The sequence below is a fragment of the Geotrypetes seraphini genome, chromosome 13 (genome assembly GCF_902459505.1).
Source record: "Geotrypetes seraphini chromosome 13, aGeoSer1.1, whole genome shotgun sequence".
NCBI classification, from domain to species: Eukaryota; Metazoa; Chordata; class Amphibia; order Gymnophiona; family Dermophiidae; genus Geotrypetes; species Geotrypetes seraphini.
In genome coordinates, this window is record NC_047096.1 from 66563095 (window position 1) to 66575910 (window position 12816).

At 44.8% G+C, this 12816-nt stretch overlaps 1 protein-coding gene across 3 annotated transcripts in view; it reads right to left on the minus strand.

The window, feature by feature from the left end:
- Positions 1-12816, minus strand: part of TOP2A (DNA topoisomerase II alpha) — a 276538-nt gene that overhangs the window by 241959 nt on the left and 21763 nt on the right. For all 3 annotated transcript variants that reach the window (XM_033918323.1, XM_033918324.1, XM_033918322.1), the window contains exons 3-6: positions 8448-8538; positions 6324-6387; positions 3906-4051; positions 3657-3754 (exon numbers count right to left, since the gene is read on the minus strand). In XM_033918323.1, coding sequence (XP_033774214.1) covers positions 3657-3754; positions 3906-4051; positions 6324-6387; positions 8448-8535 — 396 coding nt within the window. In that variant the 5' untranslated portion in view covers positions 8536-8538. The remainder of the gene's footprint in view (positions 1-3656; positions 3755-3905; positions 4052-6323; positions 6388-8447; positions 8539-12816) is intronic.

Here is a 12816-nt window from a genome sequence, read left to right on the forward strand (position 1 = left end):
TGCGCCTGGGACCATTGGGTAGCTAGGTCCATTGAGGAGTGCGCAGGTGAAGACGTGCAAGGGGGGTGACATGAACTGTCGAGGCCATGTGACCCAACAGTATCATCATTTGTCGTGCAGAGATGGAAAGCTGTGGAAGCACCTGCTGACAGAGGTGAATAAGAGTTTGAAGGCGGTTGGATGGAAGAAACGCCCTCATGAGAACAGTGTCCAAGATCGCTCCAATGAACTGAAGTCGCTGAGTGGGAATGAGATGTGACTTGGGTAGATTGATCTCGAAACCCAGAAGTTGGAGAAAAAGGATGGTCTGGTTGGTGGCAAGAAGTACTTCCTGAGATGAAGGAGCCTTGATTAACCAGTCATCCAAATAAGGGAAGACTTGAAGATGGTGGAAGCGTAGAAAGGCTGTGGATAAAGAGTGGCCAGAGAAAGCATTTTGAACTTTTCTTTCACCAAGCATTTGTTGAGACTGCGAAGATCTAATATGAGTCTGAGGTCTCCGATTTTTTTGGGTACCAGAAAATAGCGGGAGTAGAATCCCTGCCCCTTCTGATCTAGAGGAACTTCCTCTATGGCGTTCAGAAGAAGAAGGGATTGGACCTCCTGAAGGAGGAGGGAGGACTGAGGGGTGTTCAAAGCAGACTCTTTTGGAAGACTACAGGTGGGAAAAGTCTGAAAATTGAGAGAATAGCCGTGGTGGAGGATGTTGAGAACCCACTGATCCGAAGTGATGGTCTCCCAACGGCTGATGAATTGAGAAAGACGTCCTCCTATGGGTTGAGGCAGAAGGGCAGATGGTAGAATACTGGCTAGGCCCTGGAGAATGGAGTCAAAAGGGCTGAGTGGACTTCTGTGGAGCAGGAGGTTTCACCTGCTGCTGCTGTTGCGTACGAGGTGGTTGATGTTGCTGCTGACGCTGGCGTCTAGGTTGCTGAGGAGCCGATGGTAAGGGTCTAGCAGCGGTACGTCGCTGATAGGCTGATTGTTGCCAAAAGGGCTGGGCAGGTGGAGTCTTCTTTTTGTTTTTGAGAAGAGTGTCCCAGCGAGTCTCATGCGCCAACAATTTTTGTGTGGTGGAATCAAGAGAGTCACCAAACAGTTCATCTCCTAGGCATGGAGCATTAGCCAGGCGATCTTGATGATTGACATCAAGCTCTGAGACTGTCAGCCAAGCCAGATGGCGCATGGCGACAGATATCGCAGTAGCCCTTGAGGTAAGTTCAAATGTGTCATAGATTGAACGTACCATGAACTTCCGAAGCTGTTGAAGAGAGGAAGAACAGTGACGAAAACCAGAGCGTTTGCGGTCAGGTAAGTATTTTTCAAAAGAAGCTAAGTTTTGAATCAGGTGCTTCAGATAAAAGGAAAAATGAAAGGCATAATTACCTGATCTATTGGCCAGCATAGCATTTTGGTACAACCTCTTGCCAAATTTATCCATGGCCTTTCCTTCTCTGCCAGGAGGGACTGAGGCATAGACACTAGCTCCCGCAGACTTTTTGAGAGTAGACTCCACCAATAAGGATTCATGCGGGAGCTGGGGTTTATCAAAGCCAGGAATGGGGATGACCTTGTATAAGGAATCCAATTTGCGAGGAGCCCCTGGGATGGTCAAGGGAGTTTCTAGATTTTTATAGAAAGTTTCCCGCAAAATATGTAGGGGTAATTTAAGAAATTCCTTTGGAGGCTGATCAAAGTCCAAAGCATCAAGGAATGCCTTGGATTTTTTGGATTCAGCCTCCAAAGGAATTGAAAGAGACTGGCACATCTCCTTTAGAAAAGCCGTAAAGGAGTAATGGTCTGGTTTAGAAGAAGGACCCTGTATAGAGGGGTCCTCTTCACCCGAGGAAACCTCATCCTCAGAGAGCAGGGGCTCTTCAGAGTCGCCCCAGAGATCAGGATCTCTAACCTGGGAACTTTGATCCCGGGAGTCCGGTGTCGAGGGATCAATGTGTCGGGTCTTACGCGCCGACTTGCCGGACCGCAAGGAAGCGGCACCGGGAGAAGTCAAGGACTGCAATGGTGCAGAAGTTTGGACAGCCTGATGAAGAGCTCTCGGTTCCGGGGCCAGTACCAGCATGGAAGCTGAGGAAGCAGAATGGACCGGTACCGACAGAGTGGAAGCCAACAATAGGGGCTGCTCCACGGGCGGTACCGGTGGCTCAGACCGGACCGGGACTGGAAGGTTCGGTGCCAAGAGAGCAGGGAGGAGTTGCTGCAACTGCTCTTTAAGCTGCACCTGAAGGACGGCTGCAATGCGCTCGTCCAAAGAGGGCACCGGTACCGCTTTCTTTTTCTATGGTACCTGTGGTGCCACTCGACGCCCAGAGGATGAGGAGGCAGATGAAGACGCACTCACCTCTATGAGGGCAGAGCGTTTGCGAGGGCACCTCGTGGTCGGCAGGATTGGACTCGCTGCCACAGCGACCGGAGGGCGCTCGAGAGGGGAAGACTTCTTAGCCGGCTTACCTGACAGGTGCGACGCCAGAGCGGTATCACGCGGCGTCGATGAAGTAGGTGCCGGTTGCAAAGGTGCCGGTGTCGATGTCGAAGGATCAGCCATCGTGGCACCGAAAAGTAATTTTTGTTGAAGCTGCCGGTTTTTCAACGTGCGCTTCTTCAAAGTAGCACAACGGGTGCAGGTGGAAGCCCGATGATCCGGACCCAGGCACTGTAAACACCAGTTGTGCGGGTCGGTCAAAGAAATGGGCCGTGCACACCGTTGGCACTTTTTGAATCCCGGCTGAGGGGGCATGAAAGTAAAGACGGCCTCTGCCAAATCGAAAGCTGAGGCTGCGATGATGGCAACAGGCTCCGCCGGGGTGAACCCGAAAATTAGAAATTAATTTATATTTTTTTTTTTTTTAGCTGAAAGAAAAGTAAAAAAAGAAAGAAAATAAGGAAGAAACTCTTCCAAGACAAAAACCGCGCGAGCGGGAAGGCGAAAAAAAGTTTTTCAACGGCCGTTGAAAAAAACGCTTCTTCTTAGCTCCGCGGAAACTAAGAAACTGGGGACCGCGCGCCTCCGTTGGGCGGGAAGGCACTCGCGCATGCGCGGTGCAGCCTAACTAGAACTTTCTAAGTTCTTAGAGTGCAATCACTCTAAAATTGTCCGTACCGGGGCTCCGTCGGTGCCGTCACCCATCAGTCAAGAATATGCTGCCTGCTTGTCCTGGGATAATGCAGAGCCCAAGGAAACCCCTCAATCTAGAGGAGGGGAGGGTGGAGAAGGGACCTGGGGGGGGGGGCCCAGATGTAGCTCCCAAAGCTGGCACCGCTCAGCCAGACACCCCTTTCTCTCGGAAGAGAACTAGTCTCAACAGAGGAATTGAAAATTCACAGAAAGTCACCCGGCACAGCCAGAATCCAGGAGCTAGATGGATAGCTACGAACCCCTGCTGGGAGATAGAGCATACTGGATGTACAGGAGGAATGCCAGTCTATAAGACCACCTGTTAATCAGTTTCTCTATCTCCACCTGCTGGTCGATGTGAGCTATCCCACTTGTCTCTGGATTCATCTGCTGCTGTGCTAAGGAATATGTTTTTTTTTATTTTCCCCCTCCCCAGAAAAAAATCTCGATTATGTGAAATCATGAGTGCAGAAACCGCGAATGGGGAGAGGGAAGTGTACAATAAATTTCATGCCTGTCTTACCTGCTTAAAGATCTTCTTGTACTCCTTGCACGCCGTCTCCACAGTGAACTTGCTGCTGAAGATGTTGCAGAGTTTAGCACCATAACCATTTCTCCCACCTACAAATACAAGAGTTTTTAGACTTATAGACCATACCACGCCATTCTACTGTCATCTCAGTGGTTGCACAAATCCACCCGCTCATGCAGTTAGGCATAGCTATTCCCCATCCCTGTGTATCTTTCCCAGTCAGGATGAGCATTTTCTTACCAGTGACCTTCTTCTGGTCATCATCATAATTACTGGAAGTCAAGAGCTGTCCAAAGATGAGAGCTGGAACATAGACTTTCTCTACCTTGTGTTCCACAACAGGGATCCCCTTTCCATTATTCCACACACTGATTGAGTTGTTCTCTCTAGAGACAAAAACACATACACAGACTGAGTCTGCAAACCAGAAGCAAAGAAAACAACACTGGAAACTGTAGAAAAATGGATGATGAACCATAATCTGAAACTGAATGCGGAGAAAACCAAATTCCTACTACTAGAGAAGGAACAAAAACCATCCCTAACAGAACTGGAAGTAAACGCAATCAAATATCCAATACAGAGCACTCTCAAAATTCTGGGAATACAGATGCTGCACAATGCAAACACAAATACACAAAATCATACATAAAGCATTCTTCACCATGCGAAACCTAAGAAAAATAAGAAAATTCTTTACCAAAGAACACTACAAGATCATTGTACAATCCCTCATATTTAGTTCCTTAGATTACTGCAACAGCCTCTACCTATCATGCCCAAACAAAATGATAAAACAAAACTACAGACCGTTCAGAACACAGCCATCAGACTCATCTACACTCTTAGCAAATTTGACCACATCACCCCCGCCTATGTAGACTCTCACTGGCTTCCGATAAAAGCAAGAACTCAATTCAAACTCTATTGCCTTCTATTCAAAGTAACCCATGGTACTGCCCCCAGTTACCTAAACAACCGCCTTTACCGCTACCGATTACCCAGATCAAGGAGAACTCAGAACCTATTCACCTTCCCCCCTAATAATGGTACCCGACGTAAGAAACTTTACGACAGCCTCCTAGCGACACAAGCAGCAAAAATTGACCCCACCATCACCAAACCGATGATTAAAACAACAGACATCAAAGTGTTTCGAAAAGAAATCAAAACATTTCTATTCAAAAAACACGTCCTTACTTACTAATCTCCTCCCCAATCACACATGCTCTCTCCCCCGTGATTAACACATTAGTCAACTCCTCGAACCACACCTACCAAAAATATCCAGATTCCTAAATAAGCATCTACCATCTGTATCCAATAAACCTATTCCTTCAATGTTAGATAACTTTCTTCTGTTACCCGAATATATTGTTATTCTCCACTGCACCCTGTAATTACTAGAATCCTGCTATGTAATTCTATCGAAAAATCCAGATATCTTCTAATTTGTAACTCCCTACCATAACATGTAATTTACTTGAATCGTTGTTATGTAATTCTCTCGGTAATGTCCAGATCTCTTTTAATTGTAATCCGCTTAGAACCGCAAGGCACAGGCGGAATAGAAATCACTAATGTAATGTAATGTAAAACCCAAGATTGCAGCAAAACCTGTTCTATATCACATTAACAGTGAATGGTGGTTCTGTTGATCTCTACTGATCACCCCCATCTACATCCACCTTTCCCTTTAGACTGAATCATAAAAAGCATTGCATTGTTTAGTTATTAATATTTGTTGAACTTGTAATGCACTGTGTACAATTCTATTCTGTTAACAAAAAAATAGTTTAAAAACAGAAAATATAAGTATCACAGGCATGCTCTTTCTCATCTTTTGCTTATTCAGTTCTAAGTGGAGGACAGGGGTGTTGAAAGTTGATCAAGAAATTTAAGTAATTCAAAAACAACAATATCACTTTATATTTTTGTGGGGTTTTTGTTAATGCACATGAATGTACTGAAATGAAAGTTAACAAAACCACTGTGCTACCATATCCAGAGCTGAAAGACTGCTTTCAAGGAGAGTTCATTCTTTTTCTTAAAACAGATTATAGTTTTATCTACTTCCCACCCACTGGAAGAGCACTTTTCCAAAACTTACTCAGTACATTAACAGCAATTTTGAGGGGAAAAAAATGATAGCAGCTTTTGGATCGAGTATGTTTTGCAGAGTATTCAACAAAGTTATTAAAATACTTTGGACTGAGTGAGTTTTGGCACAGGAATAAACTACAGTAGTTTTATTCAGCAAGTTAAGATTAATCACAATGCAAAATTGACAAAAATGGACTGAGTGAGTTTTGGAAAAGTGCGCTTCATATGGCTTTCTTTTTTTTTAAACCCATATAAAAGCTAAAAGGTCCCTTGGCTTGGGTAAGGATCCCTCTTCCCTTCCTCTCTGCTGGGGCTGGATGCTCAGGACCTATGGGGGGCAGCAGTACCAATAGTGCACCTTAAGAGAATGGCGGAAAAAGAAAAGTGATAACTGTACAAAAACTAGACACCTTCCTTCATTAAAGAAGGTGCATCATAATCAAGGTTATCTTAAAAAACAAAACAATAACAAAGTCCTGAGCTGCCAGCACATTACATCAAGAATGTGGTTTAAGCAGAGAGATCACCAGCAAGAGAACAGAACAGATAACTTACACATCGATTGTCACTTTGATACAGGACATGCTTTTATCCCTTTGCTTGTTGTCTGCAGCATTTACTACAAATGACAGATTTGAAAATGATTAGAAAAATATCAGCAATTTGGGGGAATACAAGAGGTATCAAGACCAACAGAACAGATAACTGCCTTTTAAGATTTCGGATGTTAAATAGCTCTAAGTCTAATAGATGCTGGCATTGTAATCTTGAAGCAGGAACGCTAGATCATTTGTTATACTTTTGTCCCCTTATCTTGGCCTTTTGGAAATCAATCTGGATCCAAATAAATTGTCTATTAGAGAATCCAGTGGCTTTGTCATATGACACAATTCTATTTGGTATGTCAATGAGAACAAAGAGCCAAATTTCATCAAATAATAATAAGCTTTTATTGATTATGACAGAAGGAACTAACAAACGGATGGACAGAGACCCCATAGACATCATATACCTAGATTTCCAAAAAGCCTTTGGCAAGGTGCCTCATGAACGTCTACTCCGGAAACTGAAGAACCATGGAGTGGGCGGAGACGTACATAGATAGATCAGAAACTGGTTAGTGGGTAGGAAACAGAGAGTAGGGGTCTATGGCCACTACTCGGACTGGAGGAGGGTTACGAGTGGTGTTCTGCAGGGCTCGGTGCTTGGGCCGCTGCTATTTAATATAGTCATAAATGATCTAGAAACAGGGACGAAGTGTGAGATAATAAAATTTGCGGACGACACCAAACTATTTAATGGAGCTCGGATAAAGGAGGACTGCGAAGAATTGCAAAGGGGCTTGATAAAACTAGGGGAATGGGCGACGAGATGGCAGATGAAGTTCAACGTTGAGAAGTGTAAAGTATTGCATGTGGGAAGCAGAAACCCGAGGTACAACTATACGATGGGAGGGATGTTATTGAATGAGAGTACCCAAGAAAGGGATTTGAGGGTAATGGTGGACATGACAATGAAGCCGAAGGCACAGTGCACAGCGGCCGCTAAGAGAGCGAATAGAATGCTAGGTATAATCAAGAAGGGTATTACAGTCAGGACGAAGGAAGTTATCCTGCCGTTGTATCGGGCAATGGTTCATCCGCATCTGGAGTACTGCGTCCAATATTGGTCGCCGTACCTTAAGAAGGATATGGCATTACTCGAGAGAGTTCAGAGGAGAGCGACACGTCTGATAAACAGGAAGGAAAACCTTTCATACGCTGAGAGATTGGAGGAACTGGGTCTCTTTTCCCTGGAGAAGAGGAGACTTAGAGGGGATATGATAGAGACTTACAAGATCATGAAGGGCATAGAGTAGAGAGGGACAGATTCTTCAAACTTTCAAAAAATAAAAGAACAAGAGGGCATTCGGAAAAGTTGAAAGGGGACAGATTCAGAACAAATGCTAGGAAGTTCTTCTTTACCCAACGTGTGGTGGACACCTGGAATGCGCTTCCAGAGGACGTAATAGGGCAGAGAACGGTACTGGGGTTTAAGAAAGGAATGGACAATTTCCTGCTGGTAGGGGGGTAGAAGGGTATAGATAGAGGATTATTGCACAGGTCCTGGACCTGTTGGGCCGCCGCGTGAGCTGGCTGCTGGGCACGATGGACCTCAGGTCTGACCCAATGGAGGCATTGCTTATGTTCTTATGAGTCGCCATACAACACATCACGCATAATTGGAAAAATTGGAGCAGGCTTAATTACAGTTTTTGGTGGAACTCACTGTCACACCTATAAGATGGAGAGAACAATAGCCATACAAAAAGGGAATTATAAAAAAATTTAAAGAGATATGGGGGCCATTGACAAAATATTGTAATGAATAGATACCATTTTCCATTATAAGCACAATGTAAGTGAAGGGATGGGAGGGGGGGAATTCTGAATTTTATTAAATGATTGGATAAGTAAAAAAGAATATTTTATAGCATATATTTGATTGCATATGTTATGGTTGGGATGGGAAGGAAGGGATTAAATTTTATGTATTATTGTTAAATATGACAGATGTTCAAGTGATGTATTTAAATTTCAATTGTCAATTTATTGATACACTTGTTGTAAGAGGTAAAAATGAATAAAGATTTCAAAGTATCACCTCCCATAAGAGAGGACAGTGAGCAATGACACCTACCAAGAATTTCATCAAAGATTTTATATAAGCCAGGAACAAATGTCACATCTCTACAGCTGAGTCCTTCATCTTCATCATAAACCCACATTTGCTGAAAAGAAACACAAATTGATACAAGGTTTACTTCAGGGAATGAAACCTGTGAATTTCTCTGGTATCAAAGTGACACAAAAGTACAGCAAAAACTCTTAAAGGTTCATTAGGGCATATCCCCATCAGGATTCAGAGTGACATTGCTGCATTCGTCCTGTGAAGACAGCAGCAGGCATGAAGAATCTGCCCTGTACCACTGCAGGCTACACTTCCCAATGGGAGCTCAAAATTCCCATTGATTAATCCTGAGCATGTTCCGTCATCACCTCCTTTGTTCTTTGAAAACAGAAAGGTATTAACAGGGCTAACCAGTTTTATTAAGGAATACTAACAAAATTAGTTATCAACAGCTCTCCTGCAAAACAAGGAGAAATTAGGTTCTTATCTGCTAATTTACTTTCCTTTAGCTTCTCTAGACCGGTAGAGGTTAATCTTACAAGTGGATATATTTCTCATCATGACCAGCAGGTGGAGACTGAAACAAAATTGTGGAATAGTACATAAGAGTTACCTTCCCCTATTCCTATCAGTCTGCCGAATAGCCAAGCAGAACTAAGAACTGGAAACAGAAATAAAACAATACTCCGAACAGGAGTAATAATTAACATACCCAAACGCTGTTGGAAAATGCAGGGGAAAGATACCAGAAGGAAAATGTCCCCATAGCTGGCCAGCTAAGCCAGCCAAGCCACAGCTGTTCTTCAATTCTTCCCGGCCCTAGAAAAATTCTAGAACCCGCAGCAAAAAACAAAAAGTGCCCGCGCAACAGCAACAAGACAATAGACAGGGTGGGGACCTCTACAGGTCTGGAGAAGCTAAAAGAAAGTAAATTAACAGGTAAGAACCTAATTTCTCCTTCTTTAGCACTCTCCAGACCGGTAGAGGTTAATCTTACAAGTTTGACGTACCAAAGCAGTCCCCCATCATGAGTGGGACCCCCCGAAGGGCCGACACCAGAACACCGCGTCCCGACACGCCTACACGTCTACCCGGTAGTGTCCAACAAATGAATGCAAGGAAGACCAAACCGCAGCCTTACAAATGTCCACTGAAGACACAAGCGAAGACAGCCCAAGAAGCTGCCTGGCCCCTAGTGGAATGAGCTTGGAGAAATTCTGGAACAGGCTTCTTCCTCAGAAGATAAGCGGAAGCAATAGTCTCCTTGATCTAGCGTGCAATAGTAGCCTTAGAAGCGCCATCCCTCTTACAAGGACCCGCTAGAACAGTGGTTCTCAACCCTATCCTATGGGATCCCAGCCAGTTGGGTTTTCAGGATATCCCTAATGAATATGCATGAGAGAGATCTGCATATAATGGAGGAGACAGGCATGCAAATATGTCTTATGCATATTCATTAGAGATATCTTGAAAACCCAACTGGCTGGGGGTCCCCCAGGACAGGGTTAAGAACCACTGCACTACAAGGACAAAAAGATGATCTGATTTCCAGATCTTCTGTGTCCTCTTCACATAAGAGCGAAGAACTCGACCGATCTCCAACTTGTGTAACTGCTTCTGCTCAGAAGATCCCGCCCAACTACCCAACACCGGGAGGACCACTGCCTGATTGACATGAAAAGGAGAAACTACCTTTGGCAGAATGGAAGGCACAGGCCTCAAGACAACCCGCTCCCTAGAAAACTCCAAGAAGAGAGCTCTACAAGAGAAAGCCTGCAGCTCAGAAACACGTCTAGCAGAAGTAATGGCCACCAAGAAGACCGCTTTAAGAGATAGGCCCTTCAAAGAGCAAGCGCTCAACGGTACAAAGGGAGGGTGCACTAGCATTGAAAGAACCAGATACAGATCCCAAGATGGAACAGAGGGTCGTACGGGAAGCTTGAGCAATTTGGCTGCCCCCAAGAAGCGAATCACATCAGGAATGGCAATCAAACGCTGACATTTCAACAACCCACGAAAGGCTGACAAGGTCACAAGCTGAACCCGGAGAGAAGACCAAGCTAGTCCCCTATCCAGTCTATCCTGCAAGAACTCTAAAGTGTTAGGCAGGGAAGCGCGAAGATATCATTCCACATGCATCACACCACTCCTCAAATAGACGCCAAACCCTCACATAAGCCCAAGAGGTGGAAGCCTCTGGGACACCAAGAGAGTTGAGATAACTTTATTTGAATACCCCTCCTTATCTAGGCGACCTCTTTCAAGAGCCAAGCCGTAAGCAGAATGGACCCGGCTCGAACATTGGAATGGGACCCTGCATCAGAAAGTCATACAAGAGAGGCAGAGGAAGAGGATCCGCCACCAGATGCGAGTACCATGGACGTTGAGGCCAATCCGGAACAACCAGAACCACGAGACCCGGATGGCGAATGATACAGAGAAGAACTCTGCCCACTAATGGCCACGGAGGGAACACATACAACAACCCCTCCATTGACGACTAAAGAAGCGGGGCAGTTTGGCGTTGCCACTCGTGGCCATCAGGTCCATCAGGGGCTGACCCCAAGACTGCACTATCAACTGAAAGGCACATGGCTTAGACATCACTCTCCGGGATCTAATTTGTGACCACTGAGGAAGTCTAACATAGTAACATAGTAGATGACAGCAGATAAAGACCCGAATGGTCCATCCAGTCTGCCCAACCTGATTCAATTTAAATTTTTAAATTTTTTTTCTTAGCTATATCTGGGCAAGAATCCAAAGCTCTACCCGGTACTGTGTTTGGGTTCCAACTGCCAAAATCTCCGTTAAAACCTACTCCAGCCCATCTACACCCTCCCAGCCACTGAAGCCTTCCCCAGCCCATTCCCCACCAAACGGCCATACACAGACACAGATCGTGCAAGTCTGCCCAGTACTGGCCTTAGTTCAATATGTAATATTATTTTCTGATTCTAGATCCTCTGTGTTCATCCCACGCTTCTTGGAACTCAGTCACAGTTTTACTCTCCACCACCTCTCTCGGGAGCACATTCCAGGCATCCACCACCCTCTCTGTAAAGTAGAACTTACTAGCATTGCCTTTGAATCTACCACCTCCTCAACCTCAAATTATGTCCTCTGGTTTTACCATTTTCCTTTCTCTGGAAAAGATTTTGTTCTACGTTAATACCCTTCAAGTATTTGAACGTCTGAATCATATCTCCCATGTCCCTCCTTCCCTCTAGGGTATACATATTCAGGGCTTCCAGTCTCTCCTCATACGTCTTCGTCGCCTTCCTCTGGCCTGCCTCAAGTCTTCTTATGTCCTTCGCCAAATAGGGTTTCCAAAACTGAACACAATACTCCAAGTGGGGCCTCACCAATGACCTGTACAGGGGCATTAACACCTTCTTCCTTCTACTGGCTACGCCTCTCTTTATACAGCCCAACATCCTTCTGGCAGCAGCCACTGCCTTGTCATACTGTCTTTTCACCTTTAGATCTTCGGACACCATCACCCCAAGGTCCCTCTCCCTGTCCGTGCATATCAACCTTTCACCTCCAAGCATATACAATTCCTTCCGATTATTAATCCCCAAATGCATTACTCTGCATTTCTTTGCATTGAATTTTAGTTGCCAGATATTATACCATTCTTCTAACTTTTGCAGATCCTTTTTCATGTTTTCCACTCCCTCCTCGGTGTCTACTCTGTTACAAATCTTGGTATCATCTGCAAAAAGGCACACTTTTCCTTCTAACCCTTCAGCAATGTCACTCACAAACATATTGAACAGGATTGGCCCCAGCACCGAACCCTGAGGGACTCCACTATTCACCTTTCCTTCCTCCGAGTGACTTCCATTAACCACCACCCTCTGGCATCTGTCCGACATCCAGTTTCTAACCCAGTTCCCACTTTGGGTCCTAACTTCAGCCCTTCAAGTTTGTTCAACAGTCTCCTATGAGAAACTGTATTAAAGGCATTGCTGAAGTTAAGTAAATTACATCAAGCATATGTCCTTGATCAAGTTCTCTGGTCACCCAATCAAAAAATTCAATCAGGTTCGTTTGGCACGATTTACCTTTTGTAAAGCCATGTTGCCTCAGATCCTGTAACCCATTAGATTCAACCCTATACTATCTTTTCTTTCAGCAACACTTCTATTATTTTTCCAACAACTGAAGTGAGGCTCACCGGCCTGTAGTTTCCTGCTTCCCTCTGTGACCTCTTTTGTGAATAGGGATCACATCCGCTCTCCTCCAATCTTGTTTTTATTGATTTTCTTCACATAAAAGTCCGTAGCCATTTTTATCGCTCCTTTCAGCTTAGACCACTGTCTTTCCACTTCTCTTATGTCTTCCCATCCTAACAGCTCTTTCTTCAGGTACT